Source organism: Branchiostoma lanceolatum, chromosome 5 (assembly GCF_035083965.1).
Source record: "Branchiostoma lanceolatum isolate klBraLanc5 chromosome 5, klBraLanc5.hap2, whole genome shotgun sequence".
Lineage (NCBI taxonomy): Eukaryota > Metazoa > Chordata > Leptocardii > Amphioxiformes > Branchiostomatidae > Branchiostoma > Branchiostoma lanceolatum.
Genome location: NC_089726.1, coordinates 17,604,283 through 17,624,063, shown reverse-complemented (window position 1 = coordinate 17,624,063; position 19,781 = coordinate 17,604,283). Strand labels below are relative to the sequence as shown.

Below are 19,781 nucleotides of genomic sequence, written 5' to 3'. Positions count from 1 at the left end.
CAAAAAAATTTTCATTATTTTTTTTCGCCCTGTCGCTCCAATTTTAGGATGTACCAGTCTTTGTCTGAGAGTTGATTGAGGTTTGAAGTTGGTGGCAATGTTGAAGTTTTGGAAGATCCGTCGGAGTTTGTACAAGGAGTGTCCGAAAAACTCTGACGGATCTTCCAAAACTTCAACATTGCCACCAACTTCAAACCTCAATCAACTCTCAGACAAAGACTGGTACATCCTAAAGACCGACCCCGCAAAGGCAGCAAGGCCGATGTCATCTACAGACTCAAATGTGAAGAACCCAACTGCAACAACACTTATATCGGAGAGACCAGCCGATCACTTAATGAAAGGTACAAAGAACATTGCGCTAACCGCTACTCCTCGGCCATTTTCCACCACCTAAAACACAACCAGGGGCACTCGTTCAATCTCGAATCCACTGATATCCTTGACCGCGAACCCCGCTGGTTTGAACGTGGAGTAAGGGAGGCAACATATGAGAGGATATACAGTCCAACCCTCAACAGGAAAGGAGGGCTAAGGGTGGAACTGTCTGGCACTTGGGACATAGCCCTGGGGGCAAACCAGCTTTAGCTCCTATATTAAAACAATAGGAGCTATTGTCCCCTTTTACTTCAACCTTGTCTTGAGTTGTCTAATTTGCTTTCTATTGGACTATCTAAAAATTTGTCTTCCCCTTATTTGCATATCAATTCATAGTTCGTGGTTATAAACCTGCTGTTCAACTGATCTTGCTCACAGTCACTGACGAAAAGTAGTGGATGCTACTTGAAACGTCTGACCGTTTCCAAAATCATATCCAGTTGTTTGAGTAATTGCTTTTTTGGCGTATTAAATTGGTGTCGCCTGAAATAACAGAAAAAACAATGGCTACTAGAGAAATCTTTCCAATGTAAAGAATGGGAATAAACATTTGTGTATATACATGTGAGTTTATGATCTGGTCATTCCATTTGTCTACACACACAGGTGAAACATGGCAGTACAAAATAAGGGAAGGTATAACACATACATCTGTATATTTGCATTTTTGCCCAACTAGGCTAATACAGGTCACATACATGTTGGCACGAGTATCGTAGTCTACCAAGTATAAGTCTGGCTTCTTTTCGCTTCTTGGAAATGGTGAAAATGTAGGATTGTATGGTACAACAACTAGGGCTATATGGATATACTAGTAGTGACTTTTGTAATGTGTCAGTCTAAAATGAAAAAAACAAACACCGATGACTATCATAAGCATACTTTTATTAGACTCACAAAAAGCATGATCCTGACACTGTTTATACAGTGGGGTATAACAGGCACCTGTCAGTGTCAACATTCCATACAAATTCACTGGATACACATTTAGCCATTGGAAATGTAGATGAGGCTGTTTTTAGAGGTAGAATTAATTGCCATACATTGTATCTCATACAATTGTTGAGCATTAAAATACTCTTTATCCTTAAACTTAACAAACCATTCAAGTATACCTTAGTCATGAAAATGATTATGAATTTTCAAAAACTTTATTCAATTATTTTCTATATATTTGCTCTTCTTGCAGCAGCAATATCAATATAGGTATTGCTTTTTGTTGTTGAAATTATAGCCATTGAAATACCTTCATTGCCATCAATAACCAATGATACTGAAATCAATTACAATCATATAAGTAGTGAACTTTGAGACGTATTTCATGCAGCAGAACAGACAGCAATTTAATTGAATTAAGAGATCTTGACGTTGGCCAGAGTTGGGATGATGTTACAGTAGATGCCGATGCCTTTCAGGAAGATGTCCTCATTCAGAAACTCGTTGTGGTCGTGCAGCAGGATGGGGGTCAAGTTCATGGGGGAGAATCCGATAGCAGGAAGGCCGATCTGCACAGAGAATATCACACAAGAATGACATTTATTTAGAGCATACAATATTGAAAAAATATGCAATATTGTTTTGGACAAAATAAAACGTTGATCATGACCACCCTGTAGAATTTTTTGGCGACACACCAGGGGCGATCCTAATGGTATAGTATTGTGTCCAGTCTGCAAGAATTCCAGGAATTGTACAGGAATGTGTCCACAGAAATTTCAGTCCACAGGAACAGAACAGTCAAGAAATCAAGAATAACTGGACGGATTGTCTTCATATTTGGTAGGTGTAGGTAGGTCTTTGTGAGACCTAATGATTAGATTTTGGGCCCCCTTGCGGCTTTCTGTGGTACAGTATTGGTACTGCAGCAGAACTTTATGTCTCGTCTTCTGAACATGCTACGGTCTCTTTAGTGGTAGATAGCTATTGGGAGGGAGAATATTATTATTAAGTTATGTAGATTTGGGCCAACTTACAGACCGTTGACCTAAAGGCGTCAGGGTGAGAATGGCCCCCTAGCACCTATTTTTGCAACTGCAGAAGCTAATTTTGTTTCCAACTTTTAAAGAATAACTCAAGAAGGCGTTGATGGATTGTCATGATTTTTGGTATGAAGATAGCTTAAGTGGTGATTTACATAATCACTGCATGTAAAGATAGTTAACAAAAATTCTCTGATTCATAATCTTTGAACATATGTTAAGTACAAGAATAGAATTACAAAGTGTGTTGTAAATGCATGTAGTTCTAACCTTCCTGAGAAGGCGACTGTCAGTGGCTGCTGGGAAGATCTCAAGCTTCAACTTCATTCCCCTGTTAGTGACAAACAAGCATTTCAAATGAGGCAACATGTACTGTAATTCTTGATTTGTTAACTGTAACTTAATTTTAGCTGATATAATTGTCACCAGTCAACAGCTAAAATTTCATTATCGCAAATATTTGATCACTAATATCTGAGACAGTAATGTTTGTTGAACGTTCTTCCCACCGTTAAAATTAAGTGCCGTCACCTACTCCGTTTTCCGCCAACCGCTATATTTTCCTGCCGCTATATTAAAGTGATTTACAGATATACAGTCAGTGAGAGGAAAAGTTTGATATTCAAATTTGCAAAACCTGACAGAAAATGTGATTGTGTGTAACTTGCATTATTTGAGTACAATTCAATCTCTAACAACTGGATGAGATTCCGAGATTACTTCTGGACATTTCGAGTGACATCCATCACTCTTCGGATAAGGGAAAAACCCTGTATAGGTACCCGTACCCGTGTAGGTACCCGTATAGGTATACCGGTATACCCCATTTGGGGCCCCAGCAAGCCAGGAAACACGCTATGAAAGGTAGTTGAAAGGTCTCCGAGATCGGTGCTCGCACGTTCTGACAGGCGCTATGTACGAATGACGCAAATTCCGTATGTTCCAAAACTCCGTCCTTCAAAGAAATCAAAAGATCGTAAAATATGATTGTTCAGCTATTTTCTGACCGAGTTTAGTCAACTGTTTGTGTCTTATATCAATGTGGAGACCATAAAAAACAGCCGTTCTGGGTGCCCCATATGGCGGTCGTCATAGCTATAGCGTGTTTCCGTGTTTCCTGGCTTGTTGGGGCACCAAATGGGGTATACCGGTATACCTATATGGGTACGGGTACCTATACAGGGTTTTCCCCTTACCCTCACTCTTCTTACTTTCTAGTGACGCTGAAGAAGAGTCACTCAAACGTCCGGAAGCAATCTCCAAATCTTATCCAGTTGTAGAGTTTGAATTGCACTCAAAGATTGTAATACCTGGATATCCGGATGTCTAACCTTCATAAACGTATGTTACTTACATGTTTTCACAGGCTGTGCTGAAGGCATTCCACCAGGGGTCAGCCTTGTCGGTGGACGTGCATGTCTGGTCATCAAATTTCTGTGTTATGGACGAATTTGGCTACATGTTAGAATTATTCTCACAAGACCAAAACTCAAATTGTCCAATAAAAAAGAGTCAATGTAACAAACTTGTCTTTTTGGATGAGGACATAAAGTCAGATGCCCAATGAGGAGGAAACTTCAGGGGCTATAGACTCAGGCATCAAACCTCTGCACATAAAAGAACCCAACACACTCATCCTGAATGGGGGGCACTGTGTGCTTGAATGAAAACGGGAGCGGCATTGCACTATGGCAAGCTACTTAAAAAAGCATCATGCTTCACCTCCATTGAGGATGACTGTTTTACCTTTAGATTACCTTGTATTGAATAGCTCAGGAATAAAAATGAAGTTGCTGCAGTACCTGGATGAACTCATAGGTGATGCCTTCTCCAGCAGCAGCCAGCCAAGACTGAATCTTCTTCTCAAATTCCTGCAAATGGAATGATCAAACCTCGTATTAAGGCTAAAGAACCTTGTTTCTACATGTACATGCATCATAAAGTAGTTTTAATTGAAGATCATGTTGCCAAATACATGTTTATCAAACAAAATCTGTTTAAATGTCATATCTTTCTTTCTTTGGCATAGCATGTAACAGAGCTATAATCAAGGCTATTTGACATATTACTGATTCCAAATTCTAAGCAGCTTTCCAAGTACAAGTTGCTCATGCAGCATTGTTCTGTATATCATTCTTTAGTATGTGCAGAAGCAAGATTGTCATTTCGAATGGTGACGTAAAGCCGGCGGCTCCGTGTATGAGGGAGCGTCAGGCATTAGCCTCAAGCGTCAAACCTCTGCATGTAAAAGAACCCAACACACTTATCGAGGAGAGTAGGGGTGACCCGGTGTGCTTGGCCAAAAACGTGAGCCATAGCAAAGCCGCATTGCACTACCACTAGCTGCTTGAAAAAGTAATCATGCTTCACCTCAAATGAGGCTGCCTTGAAACGAAAAACTTGAATACCAAAAAATTAGCTGGTCAACTTTAAGTTTTCAATAACGTACCTCAAAGTCCTCAGTCGGAGCAATCCTGATGTCAAACCCTGCATACATCTCTGTAGGGACCACATTGTAGGCAACGCCTCCCTGAAGTTCATCATGGTATCATTAGTACATCTGTATCTGTATCTATATATATATAGCCAGTACAACCGCCATTCGGCATAACACACCAGTTTCGCAGGCACGCGGCGCAGCAGTAGCTGGTGATATTACACCGAACGACCTGTCACGTCTAATGTTCGCATATCTAACACTGCATGCATTGTTTAAAGCTGTCTAATGAGGATGCTTCCACGGTACATGTACTTGGTTGCAACGAGTTCCACTCTACGATTGTTCTAGGAAAATACAAATTTCTGAACACATCAAACCTAGGTTGAAAAGTCTGATACTTAAAGGCATGGCTTTCTCTTGTCCTTTTCTGAGCTGGTATTAGAACCCAACATGACCATGTTAAAATGAAAGTCGCTGTCCTTTTTGTTGAATAGATAAAGCTTTTAGATCATCAAACAGAGCAGATCTGATTGTATAAACAAATTTCATTCCCCTTTACCTCCAGCATGGTAAGGTTGACAGTGGTGACATCACCGAGGGTCAGACAGCCTCCTGACTTCTGTAGTCTGTTTACAACACAAGAAGGAAAGTTTGTTTAAAACTGTTTCAATAGACAGAATACCGCGTGGCATCGTAGTGGCAGGGTGTTTGGCCCCACAACCCAGAGGTACCGGGTTCGAATCCGGGGTTCCCTGATTTGTCCCGTTGATGTTGTGTCCTTGGGAAAGGCACTTTACACGACATTCCTCACTTCACTCAGGTGAAAATGAGTACCTAGCTTTGGTTAGGGACATCACTCGGATAGGACCTTAAATGGTGGTCCCGTTTTTGAGGGGAGCCACACCTTGAGCACGTAAAAGAACCCACCACACTTTATCGATCAAATAAATCTGTCCGGATATGCAGCTTGTACTCTTCAGTACAAACCTGGTGTGTTACTGTTACACCTTGAGGCAGTTTACCGGGTATACAATACAAATAAATAATACAAACAAAAATAAAGGGAAAGTGTGACACAATGGTAAGGTTTAGTTAAGGCAGACTGGGACTCACTTTGCTTTCTCTTCAGCACGGAAGGACAAGAAGGAGTTGATGACTTTTTGCTGTTGAGAGAGACATTAATAAATAAGATAAATTTGCAATCACAAATACAAAATCATCATCTGAATTTGACATCATAGCTGCAGTACTGCTTAAGTATCTTCCATTATTAAAGATTTAAGTACATGTATCTAAATAATGTGTTCCTTTTTTTGCACTACAAAGGAAGCATAGAATCTGACAAAAAAGCCAAATGGGTATTACATGTACCTCATTTTAAAACAGCAGGATACGATTTAGTAGTACTGTAATTCTTGTTTCTTTCCCTCTAACTTAATTGTTCACTGTTTTCAGGGTCACCTCTGTACCGTGAACTTATCATCACCGTGAAAAAAACTGTTGCAATTATCTATGAACCTTCACACATCCGTTCTGTAAATCACTTGCCGCCACTGTGAAGTTAAAGTTCAGTGAAAAAGTCAATTTTCCTTACACCGTGAAGTTTTGCTACCATGACGATAAAGTACATTACAGTAACTATTTAAAAAAAAATACCTTTGTATCTTTTTCATTTATTAACTAGTCATACCTCACTATGCTTATATAACCATTGTGTTCCTGTTAGATGAGTCACAATAGTCCGAAACTTACCACCTTCTCAGCTGCAGTGTTCTCAATGAAGCGTGATCCATGTCCAGGGTTCCCTGTGCACTTCACTCGCACCCCTGTAGAAGGAGCTCTTTTAAGTTCACATCTACTGGGGTCAGGTTTGTACTGATGTACAAAATGTAGATATTGATGATAGTGCTAATTTTGATTTAGGATGCCTGAGGTTGATACTTTTAAAATTACTAAAGCACGTGCTATACTTTCTGCATATTAGATAATAATCATTGATCCATAAAAATTTGTGACAATGGACATAGATAATGTAATATTTCAATATACAGCTTTTCATTTAGCTCTGGCCAATCCTTGGGTTACTGTTGATTTGGCTAAAAAGACAATATAATTCATAAAACTGAAGTATTAAAGAGGCAAGTGTAATCCTTAGCATTAAATCTGTATTGGAAAGATAAGGTATTATACTAGTACATTGTACACCCCCCCCCCCCCATGTTGTCATTGTTTCTGTAAAAAAACCCAGTACACTTACACCAAGGTGCCCGTTCACCATAGAACACAGTGTATTCATCCAAGGGGTTGGCTAGACCTGCAGCAAAAAGTACATTTCATAAAAAATATGATATCAAGCTCCATTGGCTTGTTGGCTGTTACACGTATATGTGCATGCGAATCTTGGTCACTGGGACATCTGACTTTACAGTAACTGTCCAAATGGAGTATTTCATTATTATAACAGTAGCCTGTGGTGTAGTGTTCTGTGCCTCTGCTACTAGCCACATCTTGTTCAAATTACTTGGACCAGAAGGACTGGGGTTCAAGCCCCAGGTAGGACACCTCTGGACAAGAGGTGCATTGAGTCATACCAAAGACTTTATAAAAATGATACATACTTCTGAAACAGTATGGAAGTTAAACACACCGCACTGCCGGTGGACTAGCCCCCTGCTGCAGTGATTGCACCACAGTGTGGCCCCAGGGCTATAAAACGGAGATGGGCACCGCCCTATACATCTTATGGTGTGGGAGGATTTTAACTTTTAACTAACAACACAAGCAAGTTTTCAATTGTTGATAAAATAAACTGTACCTTCATCCAGTGCAAAGGCCACATTCAAAGCCTGAAACTCTGGATGCTCGATAAACTTCATCATACCAAGTTTGCCGCCAACTTCCTCTTCTGAAAAATATAGAACACAAAACACTTATAAGCACTGAACCAGAATGATATAAGGGGCAGATCATATTTGATGATCAAGAAACAACATGGTAGAAACATTTTAACAATTCAAAGACCTCACATCTCCATAAAATATGAGTTAGTCTGATTAACAACTAACGGTAGTACTACCAACTCTGCACTCTACTTCCTGTCACTCCTGCAAGTCTGAGACCATCTTCCCACTCACTTCCTGCCATTCTACTGACAGTGTATTCAAATAACTACAAACACACAAGAACACAAATGGCCAAACACTCCAAAAAAAAACAACTTCTATACAAGCTAAGGAGGCAAAAAAGAGACAGTAGATAATATTTTCTAAACAAAAGGTGTTATAATTACGACTGATAACCCAAGTTCAACCGACCAGCATATGATATCTGTGACATCACATACAAATACCTTAAGTTTGATTTGATAATAAAAGATAAAATCAAAACTTTCACCTGGCACAAACGACAGGTGGATTGTCCTTTGGCATCTTTTCCCTTCTGCCTTCAGGCGTCTGATGGCCTCCAGATACCTAATTATATGAAGCAGTTCATGATAGATGGGAAAAAGTTGATGGAAAATTGGACACATTTTTTTACCAGTGACATGTGTGGTTAGAATAATAAACAAAGAAGTTATACACCATGTACTTGAGGAAAATAAAATCATCATTGATGGAAAGAAAAAAATGACACCATGCAACATTTGCATATGATTGATTGTAATTGTACTTAGATAGTTGAGATATCAGACTCACCATATGGTAACACATTTCATATCCTGCAACAGAAGAGAAACAACAATTTATTACTGGAACATCATATAGCGTTACGTATATACATATATCAGGGTATAGATTACAATCTGGCAGAACTGCTGATTTTGCTGGTAGTGATTGAGAGAGGTAGAGAGGTAGATTGAGAGTCTCTGTCAACAAATACCGCGATGAGGATCTCTGCCAGTACAGTCAGCGATTCTACGGGTAGAGATCCCGATCAAAGTCTGTTGATTTTAATTCATGTCACTACAAAGATCAATGGATTTACTTGAATCATGAAACTCAGTGGGAGATCAGACCATCCTAACACATCCTTAGCATTCTGATTGTGATCTTTACCCGGGTACTCTGGCATATCTAACATCGAAAACCAGAGACAAATGTGGGCCTTATAAAAATTTGCTGGTGCTCTTAGAAAGTTCAATTTCATGCAAAGTGAAGTCTACATCATACATATGCATGTAAGTCTTGGTGCTGCATTGCCTCTTGCATTATATACAATGTACATTTGCACATCAGCTCAAGTTATGACATCAATAAGATACAAATTGCAACAAGGCTCAACTGTATTGCACTGATGCTTGCTTACTTGCTAGATGCAGTTTATCATTAGATGTAATAAGCTCACTAGTGAAGGAAAATTAAATGTTAAAGGCTCTATTATAGTCATCCTATGAACAATCAATGTGGCCAAGAGAACCTGCACTTGTTTAAGGTACGAGATTCACACCTGAGTCCCTCTTGCATAGATGTCTCCATTCTCCGTCTTGTCAGCAGAGAAAGGTTCACAACGCCAGTGTTCCTGAAGGCACAGACTTGAATATTAATCCATGAACAAAGATAAGTTGTAAATTCATTTATTATCGTTGGGGCCTAATTTTTGCAGTAGAGGTGGGAATGGAAAGGCACATTTGCAGTGTGATGAATTCCTGATGGAGAGGTCACCATGAAAATATAACCACTGCAAACATTTAAAGATTTACAGTAAATACCATAGGATGATATGATGTAATGGCACGGCTTTCCCCAGTATCTGTCAACGTATTTTCCAATATTCCATCATTTAACTGAATCTTGTAATGCTTCAGTGATGTACGGTGGCTGTCTCTAGCATAAAAGGTTTTTTTCCGTCCCATTCATTCATAGTTTGGATATCTATGCATGTTGTTGATTTCTGTTGTTAAATCTGTCATTTTCAGCTTAAGAAAATACATTTCCATCAGTTTCATGTGAGAAAGTTCAGATTTTTTGACAGGATGGGTGAAATTTTTGTCCGTCCAAACAAGCGAATTTCTGTCTCAGGACAGACAGACAGGTCCTTGAGATAGCCCTGGTGATGTACAAAAACTATGTACAAGTTAGAACTTATGATCTATTCTCCAAGCAGAGGTTTGTGGGGCAGATTGTGACTGTTTTATCATATGCCCCGTTTTTTCGTCCGCTACCCCACCCATCAACGCCACTGGGGCGGGTAGCGGGCGAAAAATCTGGGCTAATGATAAAATGGTCCCAATCTGCCCCACCAACCTCTGCTTGGAGAGTACTTATGATCCATGATCAGCCATAATAAATTTTCTAATTCAGATAGTGTTGTTCTATTGTAGTGTTATATACCTACAGGGAAGACAGGTACCACATCGGTGTGGGAGTTCAGGAGGATTGTGGGAAGGCTGGTGTCCTGCCCCTCCCACGTCATCAACACTACGGGCTTCCCAGGGTGCACCTGGAACAACAAGTGTCATATAATTCCAAAGCATTCGTGGCAACACAACCTAACTACACATTTTAATATTTTTTACAAATGGAGCATTCTATAGACTGAGTACTCCATGCCATCCCCTATGTAAGTTTTACTGACAGTATTTAGTGCACATGCAAGCAATTGATTGTCTACAGGCTCTCAACATCAGATTTTGTAAAATCGATAGGAAGTTGGAAAATTCTAATATTACACAACCAAATTTGTTAACTTGACAACACTAACCGGTAGTTCCCAAGTCTACATCATAAAAAAAAATCCTAAAATAAAAAGAAAGTGGGCAACTAGCATTTAAGCTACAGAAATGCTGCTATGGTATTCTGGAAGACAAGAATACAAACAACACTTAGTGTACCGGTAAGTTAAAAGTTAAAGTCCTCCCCGCACTGAAGGTGCATAAGGCGGCGCCCATCTCCATTTCTATAGCCCTTGGGCCACACAACTTTGTGCAAGTCACTACAGCAGGGGGCTAGTCCGCTGGTAGTGATGTGCGTTTAACTTCCATACTCTTTCCCAAATGCTGTCAGTGCTAAGCAGAGAAATCAGTATGTACCGTTTTTAGAGTCTTTGGTATGACCTGGCCGGGGTTCGAACTCACGACCTACCGTGTGCAAGGCGAACACTCTACCCACTAGGCCATTGCACCGGTGTACCGGTAGCAGTTCACAAAATAATTATGTCAAACTGTATGTGATCAGCACTGGTGCACATACATGTACATGTACACACAAGTCACACATACGTATACCTCTATTACTTTCCATGGCAGACCGAGCTCATCTGCATATTGCTGGAGGAAGACAACAGCACCAGCTACAGGCAACAAAGTTTGGAGTCAATTCAAAGTAGACATTTAAGGGATCGAAGAACATCATCTGACACTGTTTACAACAGAAGATGAGTACATTCTAGGCACAGTCATGGATATGCTATACATAATTCAGCTGTCATATGATATAATGTTTATGTCATACCTGGGCCGCTAAAATGTTCAATACAGGTGATCCGCACCAGGTGATAACTTGGCGGTATCACAATGGGCTTCCATTGAATATCTAGGATGCATTTTGAGTGCGCTTATTAAAGTGCGCCGCTGTCGAAGATTCAAATACTGGAATGTTTACGTTGGTATGTGTTGCTGTTACAATTTTTTGCTCGAGGACATCAACTTTTCTAAACTTCTGGCGCATTGAAAAAATGTGTATTTTCTCGGGTGGGCATGACATGAATAAAATATAACACGGTGTATTCCGCATCACCTTTGTCCTCACAGGCCCTCCTGTGGGTCGGATCGCCCGACTGCGGTATGAAACCGCTGTGAGGCTGGTACCTCGGGTGAGTGGGCAATTGGAATACCCTGTGTTGTATTCTATATGTAATGAATAGTATGTATAGCCTTGCAGGAAATTCTAAGACATAAAAACAATGATGTGATACTAATAGTATGTTACTGTGGCTAACATTTACAGGCCACACAGTAATTCATTCATACCATAGTCAGGGTCTGGGTGTACTGTCCTGATTCGTAGGTAGTCACGGAACTTGGTGACTGCCGGGTCCTCTGTTTTATTGCGCTTGGCAACCAGTCCGTCAGCTTCCGGCATTCTGATGATATATGAATGGATTCAACTGGAAAAAATCATATCATCAATTGGTATTGTAGCATGACATGTCATGATCACACTTAGATCAAAATCTGTATAGCATATTTATATCATATATGCCATTCTCATTGATTTGAAACTGATGCTTGTGACAATTTTGCGGTAAATTCAATAGAATCGTATGATCACAACATAATATTATGCAAAGCTACTGTGCTTTTTGAAAGTTGCGATCTTTTACACGGGTACTTGATCTTTGGAAATGTTTATGATATACATGCAGGTGACATGGTTATCTATTGGAGGTCTTCTTTAATAAACTTTGACTACAACACTTTATGTATAAATAGCTGTGATACGATTTAATGTATCTATGCCTATTGCACACCGCAAATTTGTTGGGCATGAGTTTGCAAATAAAGTTATCATCAAAACAAACAAAAAGGTTTCCTTCATACAAATGAGCCCATTCACGGTTGCGACTACGCATGTGCAGTGTCAAAGGTAAAGGCCCCTGAGATGTAAACAAAACAGGTCGGGGCATTGTTATGCAAATCTATGACACTAAACATGCAAGGTTGCAACCGTGAATGGGCTTATACTGTTTGTTCAGATGACATAATTGCGGGCATATTGTGCCAGTATCCTTACAATGTATTGCAAACTTCTATTGAATACATGCACTTCTTCCTAACATCAGGCATCTGACTGATAAGTGAAAAGAATCTAGAGGGTCAAGGTACAAGCACAACAAAGTTCAAATTAAACTATTTAGAAAAGATCAATGCTTGGAGAAGCAACTTAGATAAACGCCATGATCAAATTGTTATCATAAGAAAGTTTTAAAAACAATTCGGTTGTTATTGGAGAAAAGCACTAAAAATAAATCCTCCAAAGACGTGAGAAATTAAAGAACGTGTTGTTTACAAATCAAAGGTCTTGTGACCTTAAAAAAAACAAGCAGTGCACTATCACAATGATAATTTGCGAAGTTTAAGTTCATTTACGTTCAAGAAGCCTCGTTGTGTAACTAAAACACTGATTGAGGACACCAGCATAGCTTTGAAAACAAGCATAAGCTGAGATTGTGGCAGCAATCACGCTCAAAGTTTCGTAAAATACTAAAACCAACCAGCAACTTCGACTGCAAAAATTACCAAGCACCTACTCTAAAAGTCTGGTCTGTGTATCTACCGAAATACACGAAATAGACATGAGGATGGGTGAAATCTACCGAAATACGTATGATTTGATAAAAAAAACATCACAGTTTGCTATGTCTCAGCATAAGATAATGTATTTATGGCTCTTGCAACTAGAAAAAAAGATCAGAAAATACTTTACAATACCGCCCTACCACCATCTTGTTATGTGTATTTCGAGCAATTTGTTTATTTCGTTAAATACACGGATCATCATGCACCATTTTATCGTGACCTTTGACCAATCAAAAGATCCCAAAGACACGAAATTATTGTGTTCCCAACGAAAGCAGAAATATTTTCCAATTAAAAATACTTAAAGTAAAAAATAATACTATTCAATTAATATGTACAGAGAATTGATGTAGTTATGTTTGTTTCAGCGTCAAATTAATGCATACAAGATTAGACAAGATTCCGTTTAGATGCCATCTGAGCTGATGAAACATGATAAGCCATACAATAATATTTCAGAGGGTTGTGTTTATGTTATCTTTATTTTACAGGGGTGTGTTTATGTTAGCTAGCAAAAGAACGATAACCTAAAATACATTATCAGCATAAAAGTTACAAAGATATAAGTTATGTGAATATCATTAAAGTTTTAATCTCGTTTTCCTCTGTAAAGTAATATTAATTGCAGGCTATCCAGCCCTCTGGGATCTTAGATTGGTCCGTCCCAAAACTGGCCGAACAAGTGTCAAAACAAGCGTTGCGACACGTCGACAGTGTGTCTAAGTCCGACTACACCCTTACCCCCCTGTCCCGTGCTCAGCCAGATAAGGAGACGTAAGTGTTTATTTTGCTCACTTATCACAGTTGCTGTGGGCAGCCAGGTTGTTTTAAAAGTCAGCGGCGCGAGCTTTAGAGATATGTTCGTGTTGGGGAGGGGGGCGTGTTCATGTTTTGCGTTTGGGGAGTGATCATGACCATTATAACTGCGTAGTCTGCGTTGTATTTGTAGTATAGCCAATTCTATCACCCATTAGTTACAGTGTGGCATTTTTCAATTCCTTCGTGTCGATCCAGCTTTTCTTGCTTTTTCGTAAGCTTGACGGGAAAATTATCATTTCAGATTATTACAGAGATAGATCATATTTTGTTTTTATGCGATCAACAGTTGCCCAGGGCATGATTTTATCTCAGTATGCGATAAACCTGTATGTTCATTTGTTGCTACGTCTGTATCTATTTACGTCCATTAGTTGCTAGTATCCAAGGTCTTTGTCAACTGTTTGTCTTTCTCAAGAATATGCACCATATTGTGACAAGCCAGGATACATAAAACTACCAGCCTCTAGAATTTGTAATTAAAACATTAAAATGTTTTTATACTCTAAAGTCATTTTTTTCATCCTGGACAAGTCATCACCGGATCCCGGAGAGATCTTATATTTGTGTCAGGAAGTGTGTTCAAAACAGTATCATGTTTTATTTCACAATACAACATTATTTTTATTTGGTGTGGCTGCATGTTCAGCTGCCCAACTAGCCTGTGGCTATTACAAATAAAATTAGAGGGCTAGCCCTGCTGACAAGGACAAGACATTACAGTGGACAGAATAACAACCTATAACAATATTCAAAGTACATGAAAAATATTGTATTCAATTGATCTAAATTAGCGCTATAGCGTCTATAATGGAATCTACATCAAGAGGTCAGGGTCACTCATTGCGTACACATGTATTGTAAGGGTCGCCAAGAGAATCCCAGAGTTTCCTTTTGAAGATGGCAGGCATGGTGGCAGTGCGAAAATCAACATCAAAATGCCGACAGTCTTTTTTCTTTGCAAATGACTATATAATACTCACAGCTATGAATTTGGGACATTTGTATTTCAGAGACTTGTCCACAGTGGTCAGAAAAAAAAGAGAAAAAAAATCTTATTTGATTAAATCCATTATAACCCTTGACCCATGACATCTGACCCCTAGATGTCTGGTTCGTCCCAGGTCATGCTGAAGACATCCTTCTGGACCAACGTGTTTATAGTAGGTGGGCTGGTGTTCCTGGCACTGGTCTTCTACCTGGGAGCCATCCACCTGCCCAACAGTGATCTTGAGAAGACTGTGTCCCTCAGCAGAAATCAGGGAGAAGGAAAAGACGGTGTTATCAACATGAGCGACCAGGTACGGCTCGTAATCACTTGAATCTGTGAGTTTTTAGGATAGATGAAACATGTAATACGTAGATGGGCATTCTTTCCCTAACAGCAGAACTTAACTTAGTTCAAAGGTTTATTGGTCATTTTATGTTTAGGCCATTTAATAGTTGTTGTTTTTTCATGCACTTTTTGTTTTGTAATTTTTGTCTGCGCAGTATATGTCCTAGTCTGTATATGGACTTTGCTAAGCACTGAATACATATGAGTATTCTAAAACATTTTAGCCAGCATTTTTCTGTGATATGTATATAGTATATGAACAAGAATGAGACAAATTTAGAAGTGTACCTGAAACTATCCTCTGACAACATCAAGGGTTTTAGATGGTTAATGATTGCCAGAGATAGAGAGTGTCGTTGTTTGGAGGCTTGCTATGTTGTTTGCTAGAATTATGGTTGTTTTTTCTTACGATAAAGCTATGTTAAAAGGATATACATCCAATTAGTATATTTAAGGAGGTCTCTACTAGAAGGGAAAGTAAACGCACAAGTGAGAGTGGAGGATTTACAATTTGAAGAGACCAAGACAGATACTCGCTACCCTCTTTGGAAAATGATTAGGCATTTTTTAAAGGAAAGCTCTGCAAAACAAAAGAAATTAATTCACCAAACTTATCTGTGGAATTTGGATAGTTTTGGCAGCTGGTGGCAACAGTAGAAATGTATTTGTGTCAGGATGATCATAGGTTATATAGTAGATGGTTGAACTGATGTTTGTGTTTGTTTCTTTTGAATCACTCTAATCCATACAGATATACCCCCACATCCTTGAGTTTGGTGGAGCCCGAGTGTGGTACCAGGAGAAGGCCCCCCCGAACCCCAAGTGTGACGTGCTGTTGTTACACGGACAGGCCTTCATCTCACAGACCTGGGTGGACCTGGGGACTGTGGACAAACTGGCGGAGGCCGGATGCAGAGTCGTGGGGCTTGATCTACCTGGTACCTATCTTTAGTTATTTCTGTATTACATACATATACTAATAGTGCAATGGAACATTATTGAAATCATAGATAACTAGCTATTATAGTAAATTGGTACACTAAAAGACTACAGGTTTCAAATCATGAATCACAAATTGCAGAAGCAGATTTGAGCTCACTGCTATATTATTATATAGGGAATGACTTGCAGTGAGTGTGCGTCTGTGTGTAATGAGTTTCATACATATAATATAGAGAGAGAATTTGGATCCTTGCATTCTCTGAATGTGAAGCTAAGTTTACTGTCACGATTGTCTAAAAACGTGAAGCTAACTTTACCGTCATAATTGTACCATTAGGCTGTGATGGCAAATCCTTTCATTCTTTAAATGTGGAGCTAACTTTACCGTCATGATTGTTCCAAGGCTATGGCAATCCTTACATTCTCTGAATGTGGAGCTAACTTTACCGTCATGATTGTTCCAAGGCTATGGCAATCCTTACATTCTCTGAATGTGGAGCTAACTTTACCGTCATGATTGTTCCAAGGCTATGGCAATCCTTACATTCTCTAAGTGTGGAGCTAACTTTACTGTCATGATTGTCCAAGGCTATGGCAATCCTTACATTCTCTAAATGTGGAGCTAAGTTTACTGTCATGATTGTCTAAAGCTATGGCAAACCCTTGCATCCCTGAACCAACGTGAAGCTAACTTTACTGTTATGATTGTCCCTAGGCTATGGCAAATCGTGGATGGCATCTAGGGGCCAAGATCCCATCAAGCCACCAGGGTTCCTGCACAAGTTCATAACCGCTGCGAAGATGAACAAACCGTTTATCATTAGTCCATCCATGAGCGGCTCGTTCTCCATGTCTCACCTGATGGAACATCCAGACGACATCTCCGGTTTCATCCCCGTCGCTCCAATGGCCACAGAAAATTTTAAACCGGACGATTATAAGAAAATCAAGGTAGGAGATGTTTAACTTAACTTAAATCATTAAAAAGATTTTGACCAGTAAGCTTTCTTCAAAGCGGTTTTGAAAGGTTTGATCTTGTGTGTCAGGCTGCACTTTGTGTCACTTAAAACAGTTCATTTTTACACTATAGATATGCAATACATGTATGTATACCTTTGACAATTGACATGAACACATTATCATTTAGCCAGGCTGTATGGACCAATCACAAGCCTCCATTCCTATTGGTTATACATCCCTAACTTCATCATCATGGGTTAATGATCAGATGAAGAAGGCTGTGTATTAATGATTGGCCAATAATGCACACTGTCTTGTACTTTTTATAAATGATGGGATTTCAACTTTGAATAATGGCTATGTGATAATAAAGATCAGCTTTTTCCCTCAGTTTTTATGGTAACACAATGCCTACAGCTGGCCAGGGACCTATAATCACCTTATAAACCATTTTATTTGGTGGTTATATTTATACATCACTGGCCAGGTGTTATGTTGCCATAAACACCTAGGTCAGGTCATTAACCAATATGAAATAGGCTGGTTTACAGTTTAAACTGTGTAGTGTGATGCGTTGTTTGTATTATATCAAAAGTTGAAGGCCAGAGACATTAACAGAACATGTCTGGTCACGCATGGTCCAGGCAAGTACTGTAAATGCATTTAAGTTCGCATGGTTTTTATTTCGCACTAAGGCCAAAATGTGGTGTTCACGGTGGTTCTAAGTTCAGGGCAGCGCTATAATCACATACTGCTACAGTATTGGACAAAAATGTTCGCGGCGGTTTTAAGTTTGCGGTGAAACAGTCACCGCGAACATAAAACCACCGCGAACATTTCTGCATTTACAGTATAACTTAGGGGTCTTCTCCTTTGACCTAATGCACATGCACTGTTCAGAGTTAACCGGTTTATCAAACTTATTTTGCATGTTTTTGTCAGACCCCGACCCTCATCATCTACGGTGAGGAAGACAAGAAGCTGGGTGTGGACTCCTACAAGAGACTGAAGGACCTGCCCAACTCCCAGGTCCACGTCCTGCCCAAGGCGAAACACCCCTGCTACCTGGATCAACCCGACATGTTCCACCACCTGGTCACCGAGTTTATCCAGAGGAACTCCAACTCCAAGGACTGAGCGACAGCATTCTTTGGTAGTCCAGGTTCATAGACCTTTCTCACGCGGCAGACATGATAGAATAAAAACGAGGCCCTTGCGGTAAACATTAGACCGATCCTAACTGTCAATCACAAATAGCAGTTTAGCCAATGATTACCTGATAATTAGAGAATCGACCCATGATGAAGTGGCTGCATGACCGTCAAATATTTGCATTTCTATGTTTTTATTCTGCATTTCTACGTTTTGACGGAGGAGGGCGGGGACTATGGCATTCGGTCAACGAAGCTATAAATTTCTGCATCTTTTTTGTGCATTACATTAGTTATAGTATTGATACTTGGATATCATATTTTAAAACCTAATGAGATTTAGGAGGAAAGCTAAATCTGTACATTATTTTTGCTTCTTTGCCTCATTGGCCTCGTCTTCATTCTATCATGTCCGCCGCGTGAGGAAGGTGTATAAGCCTGTTCATGCTTCCAAATGCACATGAGCAGTGAGATGCATTCTGGGTAATATGTCAAAGGTGAAGGCCAACGGTTCTTGTCTTGACCATGTCAACATGTCCAGACCATGTTTTTGTTTATGTCTCGGGGCTCTTCACCTTTGACATACATGCATTATCCACAATACATCCCACTTTACATGTGCATTTGGAACCATGAACAAGCTTATAAGATACAGTCTTCTGAGATAAGGTCTTCTGTTTTTTTTCTAATTGCATAATGGAAAGCTAGATCATGCTTGTTCTTTGCTTTTTTTTTGTAGAATCAGTTGGAAAAGGAATTAGAATTGAAGAAAGAATTTACGGTAAAGCTGTATGAAATGGTTGTGGTATTACTAATAGGTAAAATGTTGTATCATCCCATTCTTTGCTGTTGGTGGTTTAGTACTGTAACAGTTGTATTTTACCTTCAGGTTGAAAGTATAAGTAGGGAAATAATTAATGGCTTGAGGAATATATGAATGCCCCTTTGGAAATTAATATTTAGAAATGATATATTTTTTCCAAATGATATGGAATAATATATGTAGCCTCGTGCCATCCGATTTCCATTCAGGGCTCCTACGCTAGCTTCTGAAATCATTTTTCTCTGGAAGTGACATGTAGGAGCCTTGTTAGTAAATCGGATGGCACTTGAGCTAATCAAATACACTAAGCAACGAGATTTTGTGGAACAGAAATCTGTTGAACATTGTATTCATTAGTTTAGCACAGTCTTAACATGGCACACAAACACATGTAAAATACACAATGTAACATAACATGTGTGTTTCTAAAACGATTTCTGTAATTTTCTTGAGCACAATACCGTCTGCGAGTATTTGTTCATCATGCCTGTTTTTACTCCTGTGATTTTTCTGCATATTTCGACACTTAATGTGCAATATTATGTTTATAACTTGTAGCTTAGCTGCAACAGTTGTACTCCATACACTTTATATCTTTTGATGTGGGAGAAAATTAATACACTTGGATGGAGGTGAATTTGACTCAAATGTAAGTTTATA

At 39.4% G+C, this 19,781-nt stretch overlaps 2 protein-coding genes across 4 annotated transcripts; one reads left to right on the top strand and one right to left on the bottom strand.

Annotated features, from left to right (window-relative positions):
• Window positions 1–1,246: 1,246 nt before the first annotated feature.
• Window positions 1,247–13,078, bottom strand: LOC136435511 (aminoacylase-1-like). The gene is made up of 17 exons (XM_066429086.1): window positions 13,009–13,078; window positions 11,765–11,901; window positions 11,021–11,085; window positions 10,132–10,236; window positions 9,244–9,315; window positions 8,493–8,515; window positions 8,191–8,267; window positions 7,613–7,702; window positions 7,055–7,111; window positions 6,550–6,623; window positions 5,911–5,960; window positions 5,357–5,423; window positions 4,807–4,887; window positions 4,160–4,228; window positions 3,712–3,791; window positions 2,628–2,688; window positions 1,247–1,883 (listed from the first exon to the last, which is right to left on the bottom strand). The coding sequence occupies exons 2-17, from the start codon at window positions 11,874–11,876 to the stop codon at window positions 1,731–1,733; spliced, it is 1,236 nt and encodes a 411-aa protein (XP_066285183.1). The 5' UTR covers window positions 11,877–11,901; window positions 13,009–13,078; the 3' UTR covers window positions 1,247–1,730.
• Window positions 13,079–13,756: 678 nt separating this feature from the next.
• On the top strand, window positions 13,757–19,159 carry LOC136435513 (putative protein-lysine deacylase ABHD14B). 3 transcript variants are annotated; one of them, XM_066429089.1, is made up of 6 exons: window positions 13,757–13,867; window positions 15,016–15,210; window positions 15,997–16,183; window positions 16,903–17,138; window positions 18,090–18,309; window positions 18,727–19,159. In XM_066429089.1, exons 2-5 carry the CDS (start codon window positions 15,016–15,018, stop codon window positions 18,282–18,284), a joined length of 813 nt encoding a protein of 270 aa, XP_066285186.1. In that variant the 5' UTR covers window positions 13,757–13,867; the 3' UTR covers window positions 18,285–18,309; window positions 18,727–19,159. The 3 variants fall into 3 exon arrangements, with proteins under 3 accessions (XP_066285186.1, XP_066285187.1, XP_066285185.1); XM_066429090.1 differs by having other exon boundaries at window positions 15,034–15,210; window positions 18,090–19,159; XM_066429088.1 differs by having other exon boundaries at window positions 18,090–19,159.
• The last annotated feature ends 622 nt before the right edge of the window (window positions 19,160–19,781 follow it).

Bases quoted from the DNA above. Each gene is read 5' to 3' on its own strand.
- LOC136435511 (XM_066429086.1), bottom strand. From the start codon at position 11,876: ATGCCGGAAGCTGACGGACTGGTTGCCAAGCGCAATAAAACAGAGGAC. The intron at 9,316-10,131 runs GTAGGTATATAA...CTGTGCCTTCAG, and splicing joins ATGTGGTACCTGTCTTCCCT to GAACACTGGCGTTGTGAACC. The intron at 4,888-5,356 runs GTAAAGGGGAAT...GATGAACTTCAG, and splicing joins TCAACCTTACCATGCTGGAG to GGAGGCGTTGCCTACAATGT.
- LOC136435513 (XM_066429089.1), top strand. From the start codon at position 15,016: ATGTCTGGTTCGTCCCAGGTCATGCTGAAGACATCCTTCTGGACCAAC. The intron at 15,211-15,996 runs GTACGGCTCGTA...TAATCCATACAG, and splicing joins TTATCAACATGAGCGACCAG to ATATACCCCCACATCCTTGA. The intron at 17,139-18,089 runs GTAGGAGATGTT...TGTTTTTGTCAG, and splicing joins ACGATTATAAGAAAATCAAG to ACCCCGACCCTCATCATCTA.